Here is a 19069-nt window from a genome sequence, read left to right as displayed (position 1 = left end):
AAGGCGGCAGTGTTTGTTTTTTAAAAATAAATGTTAACATTTGGGTGATAACAGGAATAATAACAAGGGCATGTATTAGAATGATATAGTCTTGCTGAAAATGACAAAGATTGCAGATTATGTTGATATATAGATTCATTTGCTTGAAATAATGTTAACTTAAAGATAACATCAAACAGGGTTCCTGGGTGGCTCAGTCGGTTAAGCATCCATCCGACTTTGACTCAGGTCAAGATCCCAAGGTAACATGGGTTCGAGCCCTGCATCGGGCTCTGTGCTGATAGCTCAGAGCCTGGAGCCTGCTTCAGATTCTGTGTCTCCCTCTCTCTGCCCCTCCCCCACTCATACTGTGTCTCTGTCTCTCAAAAATATATAAACATTAAAAAATTAACAAAAAAAATAACATCAAACAGTTCAAACATTCTGCTTCACTAATTATAGTTATACAAAATCATATAAGCTTATACTAAAAGATGGATAAAAAATTAAGTCATATATAGTTTAATGTTAAATGAGTTATATTTTATTTTTTAAAACTTATATTTATTTATTTATTTTTGAGAGAAAGAGACAGAGGGAATCTCCAGCAGGCTCTGCACTGTCAGCATAGAGCCCAACGTGGGGCTCAGTCTCATAAACTGTGAGATCATGACCTGAGAAATGGGTTCTATTTCTGTAAAAATGTTTAACTTCATCATAACTCCACTAAACCTGCCCATGCCAGCCACCTAGGAGTTATCTTTGAATCGTCCCTGTCCTTCACACCCTAAATTCAATCCTTCTGCAGCTTCTGTAGGCTTTACCTCCAAAACATACTCCAACTTTGTCCTCATATCTCTAATTACACTACTGTCACTGTTGTCTAAGCCACCTTTATCTGGAGCACTAAGATATTCTCCTAGCCAGTCTTTCAGCTTCTACTTTGGGTCACCATCAAACCAAGTGACAGCTGGAGCATCCTCTTTAAAATGTAAATCAGATCATGACACTCTCCAGCTTAAACTTCTCCAATGGCTACCCACTGCATCTAGAATAATCTCCACACTCTTTACCTTGACCTACAAACCCCTCCTTGATGTGGCTCCTGACCCTCTGACCTCACTGTGCTCCAGTATATTGCCTTCTTTCTGTTCCTCCAACACTCCTCGCTCATGCCTGCTTTTATGCCTTATACTTTCTGTTCCTCTACATGGCATTCTTCCTTTGACCTTTGCATGGCTAGTGCCTTCTTGGCATTTGCATCTCAGCAAAAATGTCCTCTCCTTTGAGACAGACCTTCTCATACTACCCAACACACTTATATTCTCTATATCATGCAATTTCATTTCTAAAACCAGACGTTCCATTAGCTGATATTTTCTTCTGCCCTTATTTGGCTACTCCCTACTAGAGTGTAAACTCTATGAAAGACATTGTGTGTCTTATTCACTGTCATATCTGCAATACCTAAAACACTATCTGGAACATATCTGATTTGTGATAAAATTTTTAAATATGTGATTTAAAAAGGGGATGGAGGGACACCTGGCTAGCTAAATCAGAAGAGCATGTGACTCTTCATCTCAGGGCCCTGAGTTCAAGCTCCAACCCCTCCCCCACTCCCACCACTGGGTGTAGACCTTAAATAAATAAATAAATAAATAAATAAATAAATAAATAAATACATATTTTTTTTTAAAAGGAGATGAAAACAAATTTGTGTTTAATAATTTAAGGAGATGTTCAACTGCTAAGATTTTTGTTCTGAGGGCACAATAAAGCTTTCTCTCTGTGTATGCTTCAAAAGGAGGAACAATCTGCATATACAGAACCTGGAAGGTATGTGTTTGTCCTTTCTCTCTGTTTCCAAAACTTTAGAAAACCCTTGCCTGTAACCTCTCATTTTTTAAAAGGGTAAACAAAGATAAATAGGATTAAATGATCATCATAAGTGGCAGAAATGGGGCTAGAACCCATCTCTCTGGAGCTCCAGTAGAGTGTTCTTTCCACACTTCTCCTATTACTAAAAATCAACATTTTGGTCATTATCAAATGCTGGTTCTATATGGCATAACAAAACTTAAAAGGCAATACTAATTAGTAAGGAGAACTGATGAACTGAAGAAAGAAGTTTGACTTAAGACTATGTGGTTTGCTATGGGGGAGTATTTGAAATTGTAAAACAAATATAAACCACACATGTACAAGCCTCATGGAATACTAACACTCAGCCAAAGCAGAATGATGACATATAGAAGTTAGAGATGTATTGCAATACAATTGCTAAAAGTAATTGGTAACATTGTAAAATGTCACAGATGATGATTAAATTTTAACATATTAGACTTTCAATTCACAAAAAGATTGTGTATAGCAAATCAGTTTCAACGTCAAATAATAGCAGTTTAAAGAAATATTTCTCAACTGTTGGGCCATGTTTTTGTTTCAGGCATAACACACTTCTAGTAAGTTGATAGATCTTTTTTTCTTTTATTATTTAAACTTAGGGTCACAATACCAAAAAGTCAACTTAACCTGATGCCTGAAAACTTTCAAAATTGACTTGCAGAATAATATCTTAAAAGATTTTCAGATCACATGCTTTCACATTTATACTTCAATCATTTTAATTGTGCAAACACCTTAAGACACCTTAAGACACCTTAAAACACCAAACACCTTAAGACAATCAGTGGTTAGAATTGCCACTACACTGCCTCCAGATCATACACATTACAAGAGAGGAGGCTGTGAGCCTTATATTCTCCAGCACGTTCTTTTGGTTATAAAACAGATGAGACAAAGGAGTCACAAGCTATCAGAATGTGACTTGTATGCATTTGCAAATCAAGCGAAAGTATTAGGTGACTAACACAGGGAGGTCATGCAGGGAACATGAAAAACAATAGATTATCCCTTGTCCTCAAGAAATTTACAACCTGGTTGATGAGAAACAAGTTTACATTAAAAACCACACTAACATTGTACACACATACACACAGAAGGTAAAATCGTAGAAAACAAACTTTAAAAGTTGAGTCTTCCCTGTAAATCAGTTTGTACTATTAGGCACTGCAAATAGGGTTTCTCAGCTTACACAGCTCACTTTTTGGAGTGCACTTAGCTTTGATTCCCTAACACCTCAAAGATTCCACAGAAGTACTGAACCATGTGACAAAAAGTCTTCAGGTGAACCTGGAAGCAATCTGTAAAGAGATCTTTTGGGGTAGGCAAAACACTTTATCTTATTTTGTTTTGTTTGGTTTGGTTTTAGTTCTGAAAGCACCAATTTTATTTTCCAAGGGACCCCTCTTTTCAGATGCAAATGTAACTATTTCTTAAACACTCTATTCAAATGTTAACATTTTTCCTTTCTGAATGCTAATTAACAAAAGGAAAGAATGATTTATACTTATTTGGTTCTTGATTTTGAATCAAGGTGAAATATTGATATGTTTCGCTCGTGGACCACATTTGTCTTCAAGGTATCTTTGATTGTAAAATATATATATACAGAAGAGCGTATAAAAATACAAGTGTGCAGTTTAAATAATAACTACATACTGAACACCTATGTAACCATCACTCAGGGTAAGAAACAAGATCCCAGGTGTTTTCAATGCATTTTCACAGAAGGAAGGGAGTTTACTATGAGTCTGAGTCTAAATTTTCTTGTTGTTCTTTGATCAGAAACACACGTTTTCCCTCCTTACTTCTCTTTCGATGCCTTAGTCTCAAATTTGGAAAAAGATCCTGAAATAAATAATCAGAAACATCTTCCTTCCCAACTCCTGTACTCAAATAATTTACATAATAGTTCATAATTGTCCCTGATGATGGGAACATCAGGGGAAGAGGGAACATGTAATTAATTAAGAATGAAATATTTTAAACCTATGCTGCTTCTTTTATAATTATGATGTGCTTTCCTGGATTGTTGCTATTTTTACTAAACTCCGTGTGAAAAAGTTTGGCGAGAAGGAATGATTGCTAAGCCTAAACACAATGTGGTCTCTAACAGGACTCTCAAGTGAGAGGCCCTAAATACTGAAGATTGCATTGAATGACTGATGTTTCATCTTTTTCAAAAAGTAATACATTGTCTTCTGGGTTTATCATCTTATGTAGTATTTTGCATTTAGGTAAAATCCTTCATTCAACAAGTCGTTCCTGAGTACAATGCAGTACTAGGCACCATGAAGGGATGAACAAAAGTAGAAAAACATAATCCCTGCCTTCAGGGGAGGCCTACAAAACACTGCAGAAGATAAAGCATCCACTAATGAGGCAACTAGAAAGTACTTACAATCCATAAACAATTGTCCGACAGACAGTAAAGCACAGACTGAATGCAAAAACTCAGGAAACTAAAAATGGTTACATTTCAAGAGTGGTTTGTAAGGTGGTTGTTTTGAACTTTGAACACATTTTACCCACAGGAGCATTATGAATAAATGTTGCCTGGATTTATAGGTTTGCCCAAAGAAACTCATTTAATTCACAATATACGGAAATTCTGTCTGTATACCTATTTGCTATGGAAATATAGTACAAAGCAAATGTGTTGTAATACTAAATCATTAGATAAAAATAATTATGAAATAGCCTTATAAAATATATCAGGGCATATTGTGAATGATAATGCTTCAGAAAAAAAAACATGTTTAATTAAAGCAGGTAGATGAAGACTTCTTGGAGATTCTGAAAGGGATCCCTATCAAGAGTACATGTGGTTCGTGAGGTATGTCTATTTTAACTTCACAACATCTATTTTTCATTTTCATTCACTCATTCAATATTTTTTAAGGGGGTGCCTGGATGGCTCAGTTGCTTAAGTGGCCAACTCTTGGTTTCAGCTCAGGTCACGATCTCACAGTTTTGTGAGTCCAAGCCCCACATTTGGACTCTGTGCTGACAGTGCGGAGCCTGGTTGGGATTCTCTGTCTCCCTCTTTCTTTGCCCCTCCCCCACATATGCTGTCTCTGTCTCTCTCAAAATAAATAAATGTAAAAAAAATATTTATTGAGGATCTTTATTATGTGTCAGGCACTGTTCTAGGCACAGGGAATACACAGAGAACACACAGCAACACACGGAGCTGACATTGTAGTGCGGGGGGTGGGATGGAGACACACAATGGTGTCAAGAAGTGGTAAGTACTTTTCCTTGGTAGAGATTTATGATTACTGTGACTCCATGTTTATGACCAGTATGAATTTTATATGTATCGCCCTACATGATTGGGGTTGGAATTTCCCTCTGTTCCCCAATAGAACTAAAAAACAGAGGTGAAAATATAGGGTACAGACATTTTCTGAGGTTTCTGAGAACAACTGTAAGATGTGAAAGGGATATGTGTGAGCAAAAATTACCTCAGCTACGATGAATGAGAGGGAAAAATGAGCATCATTCCTTTGAGGTGGAAGAGATGTTACATCAGGCAGAAGTCACCAAGACTTTCTCTCACTCATGGAGACCTTAGGCACTGTTAAAAAGACGGGACATAACAAGTGTTGGCGATGTGGAGAACACAGAACCCTTGTACACTGTTGGTGGGAAGGTACATTGGTGCAGCCACTCTGGAAACAGTATGAAGGTTCCTAAAAAAGTTAAAAATGGAACTACCATATGATCCAATAATTCCACTACTGGGTATTTACCCAAAGAAAACTAAAACATCAATTCAAAAAGATGTGTGTACCTCTATGTTTATTAAAGCATGATTTACAATAGCAAAGTTATGGAAGCAGCCTAAGTGTCCATCAATAGATGAATGGATTAATGAGATGTGTCACACACACACACACACACACACACACACACAGACACACACACTGGAATATTATGTAGCGATAAAAAGGGATGAGATCTTGCCATTTGTGAGAATGTGGACGGACCTCAAGAGTATAATGCTAAGTAAAATAAGCCATCCAGAGAAAGACAAAAGCCATATGATTTCATTTATATGTGGGATCTTAAAAACAAATGAATCAACAAAAAAAAGCAGAATCAGACTTATAAATACAGAGAACAAACTGATGGTTGCTACAGGGTGGGGAATGGTCAAAATGAGTGAAGCAAAGTGGGAGGTACAGGCTTCCAGTTATGGAATGAATAAGTCATGGGAATAAAAAGTCCAGTATAGGGAATATAGTCAATGGAACTGTAAGAATGTAGTATGGTGACAGATGGTAGCTGCCATGGTAGTGAACATAGCATAATGTATAGAGTTTTTGAATTGCTATGTTGTACACCTGAAACTAATGTAACATAGTGTGTCAAACTAAAAATAAAAAGTATTCTGGAAGAGGAGAATACTCTGGAGAATACTCTGCATTGGCCATTTTATAAATGTTTATTTATTTTGAAGGGTGGGGGAGACAGGCAGAGAGAGAGAAAAGGAGAGGGAGAGAGAGCATCCTTAGCAGGCTCCTTGCTGTCAGTGCAGAACACAACTCGGGGCTTAATCTCACGGTGAGATCATGACCTGACCCGAAATCAAGAGTGGAAGGTTTAAGGAGGTTTAACCTACAGAGCCACACAGGCACCCCTACATGGGCCACTTAAACCTATCCTAGACATTTCTTTTCTCCTTTCCCTTCCTTCCACCTTCCCTTCCACCATGCTTCCTCTCCCCTCTCTGTCCTTCCTTCCTTTGTCCCTTTTCTTCCTCCCTTCTCCTGCCTTCATTCTTTCCTTGAGGCAAACATGTATTTGAGGCTTGCTGGCACCATACTAAGCATTAGGGATACAAAGATGAATATGACACAGTTCCCGTCCTGTTCCTCAAGGAGTTTATAGTCTAGAACAGCGTTCCTAACTTAGGGATTAGTTATATCTGGGGGTAGTACTTTTAACTACTTAAGAGCCTGATTGGTATCACAAGCATACCAATCAGAATGTATGCCAGTTCAGAGCTCTAGAGTAGGGTCTTGGGAATCTACCACTGTGCCTGCAGTTGACTTTGTACTGGCTAGATATTGGAGAGGTTGGGGGTCCTGAAGGAAGGGCTGAAGCAGCCAGGACAATTGGGTGGGTAAGAGCACTTGGGAAGGGAAGGTAGTCCCAGGGTAGTAGCTATTTACCAACAATACTAAATCCTTAGCTCTACTTAACATCCAATGCTTAGGAAAAGTTAGGCAGTGACTGCAGTAAGATTATGTGATTATGTGAGTGAGGGAAGCTTTCCTGAGTGAGTCTTGAGCCTAGTCTTGAGGAAGGTGGTTGGCATAAATTGGTAATTAGGAAGGGTAAGACGTTTAGACATAATAGTGGAAATGGATACATATACTCAATGCCATAAAGAGATCAATCTAACTGGTGGTGTGGGCAGGGAAAATGTATTGTATTAGATGAGGACTGACTTTGGAAGCATGGGTTGTGTGCAGCAAGGGGATGAGAAAGGGGGTTGGCTGTGGTGTCAATTGGGAAAAGGGGAATTTATAGGTTAGAGCTAGGAGTTTAGTTCTGATACAGCAGAATAAACAAGGGGGTGCTCTGTACTTCCTTAAGCAATGAATCATATGATGAAAGGGACATAGGACAGAAAACATTCTGTTGACCATACGGATACTGAAGAAGGGTAAATTCAGTTGAAGAGGCTACTTCAGCAATACTGGTAGAGTTGACTAGGGCCTGGACCAGAACCGTAGCTATGAAAACAAAAGGAAGGGTTCAATCTGATAGAAATTGCAGGCCCGTGTGAGGACTAGAGAAAGGAGAATCAGTGATAAGCGCAATACAAATCACATCTTATAAGATAAAATGGGATGTAGAAACATCCAAAGGAATATGTCTCTAATACTAAGTCTTTTAAAACAGCAAATTCAGTCATGCCATGATGCTCTTTAATTTACAAAATAAAGATTCTAACTTTTGAAGTCAAGGCAATAGAAACCAATAGTCTTTTTGACACTAAGAACGAGGTTGCTGTACAATACCAACAAGGAACAGCATTAAGCAAAAATTTATATTGGTCATTTATATTTACATTACAAAAGTATGTGGTGTAATATCCTTGAAATTCACGTGAAATATGCTAGATTTCATTGTTCTGATGTTTAGTTTACTTACAAGTCACTTCCAAATGAGTTTTACCTTTCAAAGGTGGGGAGAAATGCTTGATTTTTAACTGAGTTAATTTTCAGTTGACTCCTAAGATAACAGGCAGGCTTTAGGAGCCTAATTAAACCATGTATTTGCTCTAATTACTCTAGCTGCAGAGTACGAGGAAACAAAAGCAGCAAACAGACCTGTTCTGTGTGCAGCAGTTAGGCATTTGATGGTTGTTTGCTCCGGCAGAGGTTCTGAGTCGCACAGAAGTAAAGAAGCTGAGACCAAAGCCATCATCTGCAAGCGGTGGCCGCAGCCACAAATCACAGGGCAGCCCTTATCCCTGCATAGTGTAGAAAGCATCATTCATTGTGCATGATTTCATTTATGTCCAAACACAGAGATAGCAATCATCATCACTAGCACCCATTTTTAATAGCAAGAGCAGCACATTTTTATCAACATGCACATTAGCTCACAAAGACTATAGAGTTAACACTTAAAAATTTATACATTGGGCAAAAATAATAGTGCTTTTATACTGGTTACTTTTTCCTCTTAGGATTCATTCTCTTGAACAATGCCCACATTTAAGACAAAAGTTTAATTTTTAAGCCAAGTAAATCCACATTTCTATTATCCATTTTGATTTTAGCACAAGTAGAGTTTAGAATAGTGATGATCATTTATGTGAGGGAAAAGCCTGATGAGTTTTTATTACCAGTGACTGCTCAATTCAGTCAAACAACTGCTTTCTTAAAACGGGATTCACAGGAAATTTCCTCTAAAGGCAAAGCCCATTAAAGGCATATTTCTTCGTTAGTCAGAAACTGTTTTAAAGGCACTGTGGCTGTGTTTATCCATTTACCTTAGCATCTAGGTGTAAAATACCAGCTGAAATGCTTGTGTTTCCCCCTCCTCAGCTAAACTGGCAAACAAGAACTACTGGAGGTTTTATTACATCTTATTCTGTTGTTTTAAATATCTGTATTTGAGACTCTTGGTTCAGAGTCCAGCCTTCACAGAAATCATACCTGGAAATGGAAAACAATTTCTTTCTGGGGTAACTTGTCATAAATATAAAAAGAAAAAGAAAAAATATATAAGAGGCAGGAATCTAGAACCAAAGAAAAGCAGAGCATTAAAGTGACCATCTGGTGAGTTCAAACCAAATACAAAGTCTCTACTTTTTGCGTGAACCATCTAGATGTCTGTACCACCCCTCTGCTTTATTTTGCCTATGGAAACCTGACCTAAACTAAACAACTATCCTATATCATTAAGTTGTCCAGGAAGATGAAAGTTTAAATACATGTCAGACAAGCTGCAGCATCTGGTACAATTCAGTAATGATGGTCTCCCCTAGAGAGCTTCAGTGTTGGAACAACTTTTAGAAGTGAGGATATCTGGTTGACCTGTGTAAAGAAAATAATGTTCTTCTAGCCACACTTTCTCCCTGTTCACAAGTACTATTATGTGCCCCATCTTCTCTCACTGTAGGAAACTTACAAAGTAAAATCCCTCTCTGAAATATCTTATGATATCTGTAACTCCATTTTGATACAGCCAATAATACACTTTGGATACAAATGATCAGAATTGTTCATCTTTCACTGTAATTGTTTAAACATTCTTTTCATACTTTTTTCTTGATACATTGATTCTTAGTCCTAGGGGTTTTCCCCAGAGTGGAGATTAATGCATTACAAAGTATCCTTTAAGAGTACTACATAAAATGTAACAAGTTTAGATGCTCTCTTATAGTCTGTTGATAGGAGAACAAACTTAGTTGTCTCTTTAAAAGACCATATAAGCTTAGATACAGGAGATCTTTTAAAAGAAGAAATGATCATGGTGATATTTGTGTGTGTCAATTGCTCCCTTCTAAACTGCACTAGAAACCTCACTGTACAAGTTCACACACCTCTCAAAATAGAATAGAATCAAGTTTGAATGCACTGTTTTTCATTAATAGACTGGGGGAAAAACTTGCAACAAATATGATAAAGTTTTAATATCTTTATTATATAAGCAAGTTGCACACAATAAGAAAAAAATACTGAGAATCCAAGAGATAAAGCAAAGGGCACTTTACAGAAGATAATCTATTGTTAGCAAAGATATATAAAAGTTTTTTTTTATATTACTAGTAAACAAAAATGCAAATTAAAAGAACAGTCGAATACCATTTCACCCATCTTATCAGTGATTTTTTTTAAAAATAAGAATGTCCAATTGTGCCAAACTGTATGGTGACATGGTAAACTGATATATTATTTCTGAAAAATAATGCATAGTGTGTTCATTCATTTCACCCAGTGATTCTACTCCTTGGTTTCCACCCCAGGGGACTAATAGTAAACATTAAAAAAAAAAAAAAAAGCTGTAGGAACAAGATGATCCTTGCAGCATTATTTGTAATATTACAAAATAGAAACAATCTAAATGGCTCGAAGCAGAGGGACTATTAAGTACATTAATACACAGCTCCCTAGAATATTCTGCAGCATTTTAAATGATGTTTAGGCTGATCCATAACAATACAGGAAACTGTTACTATCCAATGTTAAGGGAAAAGAACAAGATACAAAATTATATACGTTATAAGCCTACTACTCTGTGACAAAAATCTATAAGGACATGAGGATTTAAAAATCTAGTATTTCCACTATTTTCTAAATTTGATTCAGGATGTCATTTCATGTGTTTCAATACATTTTTAAAGCGCCATGTTTTTACTCACAGTACTTTCAAATGCACTGCCTTATTTTCAGAACACTTCTATCAAAAGCAAAACTCTATGCTTGGAAAACTTATGAAACATCATAATACCTACCATAAAAATCTCAAATCATTTTATTCATCGTCATTTTGGTTGTAAGTGTGGGGAATCGTCTACATGTCTGAGCAGACAGCTGAAACATGTAGGGAGCAGCTCCAGAGTCAGGACTCTCTGATCATCCAAGCTCATTCTGTCTCTGAGAGCCCGTTTCAGAAACCACGGCTGTTCCGAGCACCTGTGAATATGCTGTGCTTATAAACGGGCGGCAGCAGAGGGAAGGTTAAGGTTTCTAATATTTTGGAGACAGCCAAAACCAATTTATTTTTTCCCCAAGTGGGAGCATCGAAAAGTAGCCCTTCATCCAAATATGTTTATTATGCTTCTAACAGAGAACAAATTCTTAAGAGGGCAGAGACGTGGCTTATTTTTATGATGTATACATTGCCTGGTTTACTGTTAGATTTTATAAATGAATACCGTTTTGCAGCATCCACCCTAAGGCAAAGGTGAACCCACATTCCATTCTTTCAGATAGAAATACCGTAGATCTCCCCTATTTTTGCTCCCAAATCCCTCTTTGCAATTGCGGTCACTCCTTTGACGTTTTAATGTAATATTGACTCATCTCTACACTTAGTAAGCTGCAATACTAGTAAAAGACAAATTGAGAGAGAGGAGGTGGGGGAGGGCAGGGCCAGAGGGAAGAGAGAGACTTGAAGAGGTTGAACTTACACTCCAGCAGTTTCTCCAGAAACAAGGGAGGCAGTAGTTCTTATTTTTGGAGCCTCAAATTGTAGACTGAAATTCAGCAAAAATCTTTTCTTGACGCGAGGGATGTGAACTATATTCTAGGATATGTATTCGGTGTGATCCTTTGTTCTAGGTACAAGCTTTTCTTTTTCTAAAGTTTTTCAGTCTCGCTCAAGGAAAGGGAAACAATATTATTCTGAAATTCCCTTAGAGGCGCCTTTCGATCCATCTCTCACGGGAAAATATCATGACAGCTCAATGCTGGCGTATTTCAGTGAGAATCGAGTCCGAGTTTTTTGTTTTGTTTTGTTTTTTGTTTCAACATGGCTGTATACTTTGCAGGCCCCCAAATTCGTGCTTTCACGGACATCGCTCGCTAATCAAAAAGCCAGAAACCGCATCTTTAGCCAACCTGCGTTTCGTGGACTAGAAATGCGCTCTGATTAAAGATCGTGTTCGTTTTAAAGGCGTAGCAGTTACTGGGTGCCTTAGAGTCGCGGGCTTTTGTCAAGGCTGAGGCCGGCTCGGAAGCGCCTGCAAGCGTGGTAGGAGGCAGGTCTGAGGGCACTGGTCGTTAACACGTTTCCAGGGGGTGCCCACACTTTCTCCTGAGACGCTCAGCTCCCGGCGCGCGGCAGCAGCGAGTGGACCCGACTGTGACAGGAATAGAGAATTTCTGTGAGGTCCGGGGGAAGAAACAGAGGGAGCCTGGCTCGGTCCCTGGGTCTCGGAGGCTCAGGGATTTGCACGAGTTTGATCACTGCCATTAGCAGCTACTCGCGGAGGGTTGTTTACCGCCTGCGTGCGCGACGACCAGACTGCGGAGCCCACTCTGGGATTCAAGCCCCGCCCCCCTCACCCCTCAGTTCCCCTCCTGCCCCCCAAACTAATTAATTCACACCGCCTCCCTGCCGGACACTCCCATTGGCTCCTATCCCGTCCAATGAGAACCTTGCAACAGTTTCACCTGGCTCCCGCTTCCCAAATAAACAAACAAACCGTCCCGCCGCCTGGCCAGCTCTCCTCCGCTGAGCGGCCCGGGACGGCTGTGCTCCGCCTCCGCCACCCCCCTCGCCCCCTCCAGCCAATCGAGCCCGGGCTGTGACGCCCCCGCCCGGCCCCGGCCGCGGGCCGCTCTCTCCTCCGCCCCTCCCGCCTTCTCCCGCCCCCTCGTGCCTTCGTGGACTCCTGGTTAGGACCAGCGTGGCCGGCGAGCCCCGCCTCCTCCCGTCGGTCCTCCCGAGGCCCACAGGCCTGGAGATTCACCGAGTATCTAGGCCGGGGAGGAGGTGGCCCCGCCTCTCGGTCCCGGCGCCCCCCTCCCCTGTACACCTTTGCTGGCGCAGCTCGTGCCCCTCCGCTGCGCCGGTAGCTGGAGCCGCAGCGGCCGCCGCGTGAGGCGGTGGTCACGTGTTGTTTGCCCGCCGCCGCGCGCTTTGAGTGGAGTGGGCGGGGGCGGGGCCGAAGCGGGAGGGGGCTGGGGCGGGCGGTCGGGCTAGACGGCCTCTTCCCCCAACCCTCCCCCGCGCTCACCTTAAAACCATCGTGCATCACCATGGCGAGTTGCTCCTTCGCTCGCGACCAGGCGACAAGGAGGCTGAGAGCTACAGCAGCGGCAACAGCGGCAGCGCTAGCTGCGGTGGCGACCACCCCGCTTCTTTCTTCGGGCACCCCGACCGCACTCATTGGGACCGGGTCGTCTTGTCCGGGAGCCATGTGGCTCTCCACGGCCACTGGCTCCCGGTCAGACTCCGAGTCCGATGAGGAGGACCTCCCCGTCGGGGACGAAGTCTGCAAACGCGGCTACCTGCGGAAGCAGAAGCATGGGCACAGGCGCTACTTCGTGCTCAAACTCGAGACCGCGGACGCCCCAGCTCGGCTGGAATACTACGAAAATGCCAGGAAGTTCCGGCACAGTGTCCGCGCCGCGGCGGCTGCAGCGGCGGCGGCCGCCTCCGGCGCCACGGTCCCCGCGCTCATCCCACCGCGGCGCGTGATCACCCTGTACCAGTGCTTCTCGGTGAGCCAGCGGGCCGACGCAAGGTACCGACACCTCATCGCCCTCTTTACCCAGGACGAGTACTTCGCGATGGTGGCCGAGAACGAGTCGGAGCAAGAGAGCTGGTACTTGCTGCTCAGCCGCCTCATCCTCGAGAGCAAGCGCCGCCGCTGCGGCACGCCCGGCGCGCAGCCGGATGGAGAGCCGGCCGCGCTGGCGGCTGCAGCGGCAGCGGAGCCACCCTTCTACAAAGATGTGTGGCAGGTAATAGTCAAACCCAGGGGGCTGGGGCACAGAAAAGAGCTGAGCGGCGTGTTCCGGCTCTGTCTTACCGACGAGGAGGTTGTCTTTGTGAGGTTGAACACCGAAGTGGCCAGCGTGGTCGTCCAGCTCCTGAGCATCCGTCGCTGCGGGCACTCAGAGCAGTATTTCTTCTTGGAAGTCGGTAGGTCCACCGTCATCGGTCCGGGGGAACTCTGGATGCAAGTCGATGACTGCGTGGTGGCCCAAAACATGCACGAGCTGTTTCTGGAGAAGATGAGAGCCCTGTGTGCAGACGAATACAGAGCCCGCTGCCGCAGCTACAGCATCAGCATCGGCGCCCACCTGTTAACCCTGCTGTCCGCTAGGAGGCACCTGGACACGCTCCCGCTGGAACCCAGCGGCTGGCTGAGAAGGTCCCGCTTTGAGCAGTTTTGCCACCTCAGGGCCATTGGTGACGGGGAAGACGAGATGCTCCTCACCAGGCGCTACATAACACCCAGCGAGCCCGTGCCCCCCTCCAGGCGAGGAAGACTGCACCTGCCCAGAGCGCGCAGGTCCAGGAGAGCGATTTCAGTGCCAGCCAGCTTTTTTCGCCGCTTAACACCCAGTCCGGTGCGTGTCCCGCATCCTGTAGAAGCCCCCAACCACAGAGCTTGCCTGTCCTCTGAAGCATCTCGCCCTGGCAACTCTGGGGAAGAAGACAGTCCTCGGGGCAAAGAGGACCAGGAAGGAACCGAAGGTGACTACATGCCCATGAACAACTGGGGCTCAGGAAATGGCCAGGGTTCTGGAGGTGGCCAGGGCTCAAGTGGCCAAGGCTCCAGTAGCCAGAGTTCAGGAGGAAGCCAGTGCTCGGGTGGAGGGCAGGGATCCGGACGTGGCCAGGGTTCAAGTGGTGGCCAGGGCTCAAGCAGTGGCCAGGGCTCAGGGGGCCAGGGGGCAGGAGGAAACCAGCGTTCAGGAGATGGCCAGGGCACTGCGGGTGGGCACGGTTCAGGCAGTGGCCAGGGAGCCAGTGGTGGACATGGCTCGGGCAGTGGGCAGGGATCTGGAGATGGTCATGGCTCAGGTGGTGGCAAGAACTCTGGAGGGGGCAAAGGCCCAGGAGGTGGGAAGACCCCCGAAGGCAGTGGTGAACGTGGAAAATCTCTGAAGAAAAGATCCTACTTTGGCAAATTAACTCAAAGCAAGCAGCAGCAAATGCCACCACCTCCACCTCCTCCACCTCCACCCCCTCCACCTGGAGCAACTGGTGGTAAAGGGAAGTCTGGGGGAAGGTTCCGACTCTACTTTTGTGCCGACAGAGGAGCCACAAAAGAACGCAAAGAAGCCAAAGAAGTCAAAGAGGCAGAGACCCCAGAAGGTGCAGCTCGGGGGCCCCACAGAGCCAGAGCTTATGATGAAGACGAAGATGACCCATATGTGCCAATGAGGCCAGGGGTGGCCGCCCCTCTGGCAAGCTCCAGCGATTATATGCCGATGGCTCCTCAAAACTTCTCTGCTTCAAAACGCCACTCTCGATCACCTTTTGAAGATTCAAGAGGGTACATGATGATGTTTCCCAGAGTGAGCCCACCACCTGCCCCAAGTCCTCCAAAAGAGCCTGATCCTGATAAGGATGACGAGGCAAAGGACAATGACAGTGACAGTGACTATATGTTTATGGCTCCCGGAGCCGGTGCAATTCCAAAAAACCCCCCAAACCCTCAGGGTGGTTCTTCCTCTAAAAGTTGGAGCTCTTACTTTTCTCTGCCAAATCCCTTTCAGGGCTCCCCATTGGGACAGAGTGACCACAGTGAGTATGTACCAATGTTACCTGGAAAATTCCTGGGAAAGGGCCTAGACAAAGAATCCTCATCTAACAGGGGCCCCAAAGACGCAGTTTCAAAGCCTTCAGTTGAGGGGTCATTCTCAAAGCCTGGAGATAACGGCCCCCCCAAGAACAAGGCTAAGAGACCTAACCGCCTTTCTTTTATTACAAAAGGAAATAAAATCAAGCCCAAATCACAAAAACCCACACGTGAGCAGAGAGAAGCTGACAGCTCTGGTGACTACGTCAACATTGACTTCACTAAGAGAGATACTAATATGCCAGCCCCCTTTATTCAAGGACTGCCAGGTTCGTGGAGTATCATTGCTGGCCCCAGACCATCAGCCTTTTCTAATTATGTGAATGTTGAGTTCAGAGTGCCATTTTCGAACCCAGCACACAGCCTCTCGAATCTATTAAGAGCTTTTCCAGGTGCCAACCCCCTCTTTCTGGAAGGTGCTAGGTGGCCATTTGTGACTCTTCCTCCCAGTGCTACAGGTGGTAATGCTAATGAGGAAGAGGGTGACTACATCGAAGTGATTTTCAATCCAGCAATGACACCAGCCGTGCCTTTTGCTGACAGTGCCATTCGCTATGATGCTGAAACAGGTCGAATCTATGTGGTTGACCCATTTTCTGAGTGCTGTATGGACATTTCTCTTTCCCCCAGCCGCTGCTCTGAACCACCACCTGTGGCTAGGCTGCTGCAGGAAGACGGGGTGGAGCGCAGACGCCCGCAGAGCCATTCGCAAAGTTTCTTTGCCTCCGCTAGAGCCGCTGTCTCGGCTTTCCCCACCGACAGCCTTGAGAGAGACCTCTCCGCCTCCTTAGCCTCCGTAGCTGCGCCAGCCTTAGCCGTGGGCCGGGCTTTGGCCGCCGCCTCCGCCCTCGCCGCGGCCCCGGGCATCGGTGCGGCCGCCAGAGGCTTGGAGGCCGCCGCTGGACTTGACTCCGCCTCCGTCCGCCGGTTCCAACCTGTTGCTAACGCTGCTGCCGCCGAAGCGGTAAGGGGGACCCCAGACGTTGCCCGTGGCTCGAACCCGAGGGCCCCAAACCCAGATGCAGACCTGGCCCGAGATGAGAACGGGGCTGCAGCGGCCGCCCCCCCACCGCCACCACCCCGCCGCCGGGTGCCGATTCCCCGGGAGCGAGAGGATTCCGACGACGACGACGACGACGACACATACGTGAGAATGGACTTTGCCAGACCGGACAACAAGAAGTTCGACTCTCCCCACAGAGGTTGGTAACTTTAGAATTCATTTCCCCACGTTAATGGTTATTGCCTAATGAATCGATGTCTACGGTGTTAGGAAAAAGGGAGTTAATATTTCATTAACTGGTGCCTACTTAGCAGGAGAAGTAGAATGCAGTTTTCAGTATTCGTGCAGTGCCTTGTGATCTTTGGAAAAACTTTTAAGTTTTGATCCAATCATACATTTCTTTATTTGGAAAAGAATCGATTGTCATTTAAACATGGGTTCCATCCTTTTAGGAGTAATTAAAAGCTTAAGGATATATATAGCATGAGGATGCTTTCAAAATCCTTCCCTAACAATGATTTTTTGCAAACAGGATACCATAAATTGGATCCCATCAACTCATTTTCAAATCAACAAGTAAAAGCTACTTTTCTACAAATGCCCATATTTGATTACAAGTTTAATAAGAGCACAGAATATTCAGCAGTGATAATCCACTGTGACATTTGGGGGAAGGAGACTGTTTCCTTTGAAAGTCACTTAAAATCAGTCATTGTTACTTTTTAAAAGCAGTCATTGTTACTAAGCTAGTTTGCTGTGATTTACCAACAAAGTTAAATCTCCATTGTTAGCGTAAATGTCTGGAGGGAACAAAACAGAAGAAATCTGAAACAAGTGATTAAAAGAAGACAGTATTTGGCTCTGGAATGTGTTTTTGTGTTGATTTGTTTTGTTTTTACACAGGATACATTGCCAACAACCTTGAGTGTTCCTTTCTTGTCACTCGTAGTGACAGGCAAGCCACCTTCGCTGTGCCTCATTTTCTTCATATAACTCCCCCAAAAGAGGGATTTGTGACAACTTGATAATGGGTATGAATATTGTTTGAAAGGTTTAAAAAGCACGGAAAACATCTAATTGGTATGTCTTCTGGGAAATCCAGTAAAGCAACATAATAAGGCTGGAGGAAGACCTGACCCCAGGGGCAGCCTACCCTGGAACAGTGGAAGTTTTTTAAAGGGTTACTTTTCCAAGGAAGAAATAAGGAAGAGTAGGAGCTGTCACATTTGAGATGCAGACCTTGAGTAATCTCATGTGTACATTATGCAATGTTGTTATCAGCGTGTTTAGACACACGCTCAAGAAATGATTTCAGAAGATGATGTCTCCATAGCCTGTGCCTTTCCTCTTCAGTAGAATGTGCTTCTTTTCCAGTGAAGGGAAGAGATGCACCCCAGCAGTTTCCATTCCAGTAGCCAGTTTAGTGAAGATTTTTGCTTTGCTTGCTTTGTGGAATTCTTTTGTGATTGGATCTCTGCCCACTGTGCTTGATCAGGCAGAACAAGTTGGGGACTGATCACAACAGTCACCTAACAAGCTCCCTGTTTAGTGCAGGTGTAACCCCTCCCCTTTCTTCCCCTGCTTTGGAAAACTTGCCGTTCAAAAACTCACATTTGTGGCATGGACATATTAAACAGCAATCATTAAAACGACAAAAGGATGCTTTGGCTTGCCAGAGGATTCAGTTCAGATCTCCTTTAAATTGTGACCCCCGCCTCCCAGCACACACACACACACACACACACACACACACACACACGCACGCGCGGTACCTGCTACTACCAGACCCATGCATTTAAAATAGAGAATTCTATTTCCAAGAATTTAATCCATAACCAGCTTTTCAGGAACAGGTCTATTTTATTCATCTGGTCTATTTTATTACATCTGGAAATTGGTCTCAAGCTATGGCTTGAACCTCGCTGCTGAAGATACCGTTTGTGGTGTTAATGTAGATGTGCCTAGCTGCCTGTTTCCCTGTGGTTCTTTGGCTGGACAACTTTTCATAGAGGTTTGTCTATACTTTTCAATACTCTTTGTTTAAGCAAAGGTTACAATTAGTGAAAACTTGTTCCTGAAATAAACCCTGACTTCCCAAGGATTATCTAGATCCAATTGTCATCATTTTAAGTTAAGTTATTGATTTATAAATAGCTTCAAATGACTTTATAGCTGTCTTGGAGATTTGCTATTCTCTAAATGTATTGTCCATTGAAGAAATTCCTGACTTTATTGAGTGACTACAGAGAGGAGGCTGCATCTTGCAGGGAGGAGGGTGCTTAGGTTAAAAAAAGAGAATGAATGTGGAAGCATTGGGGACTTTAAAGCAGTTTACAAATATAGTTTTATTTTCTGATTGGATTAACACTGAAGTGAAGTTTCAGCTGTTT

The 19069-nt window shown here is 43.6% G+C and overlaps 1 protein-coding gene across 1 annotated transcript; it reads left to right on the top strand.

Annotated features, from left to right (window-relative positions):
- The first annotated feature begins 13118 nt into the window (after window positions 1-13118).
- On the top strand, window positions 13119-16886 carry IRS4 (insulin receptor substrate 4). Its single transcript, XM_047081800.1, has one exon. It carries the CDS (start codon window positions 13119-13121, stop codon window positions 16884-16886), a length of 3768 nt encoding a protein of 1255 aa, XP_046937756.1.
- Window positions 16887-19069: the final 2183 nt, after the last annotated feature.

Source organism: Lynx rufus, unplaced genomic scaffold (assembly GCF_022079265.1).
Source record: "Lynx rufus isolate CCGP_SWC_20201006 ecotype Redwood Valley unplaced genomic scaffold, mLynRuf1.p SCAF_19, whole genome shotgun sequence".
NCBI classification, from domain to species: domain Eukaryota; kingdom Metazoa; phylum Chordata; class Mammalia; order Carnivora; family Felidae; genus Lynx; species Lynx rufus.
The sequence above is the reverse complement of the archived record's forward strand: the minus strand, read 5'-3'. Positions and strand labels throughout refer to the sequence as shown.

Coding starts and splice junctions, on each gene's coding strand:
- IRS4 (XM_047081800.1), top strand. CDS start 13,119: ATGGCGAGTTGCTCCTTCGCTCGCGACCAGGCGACAAGGAGGCTGAGA.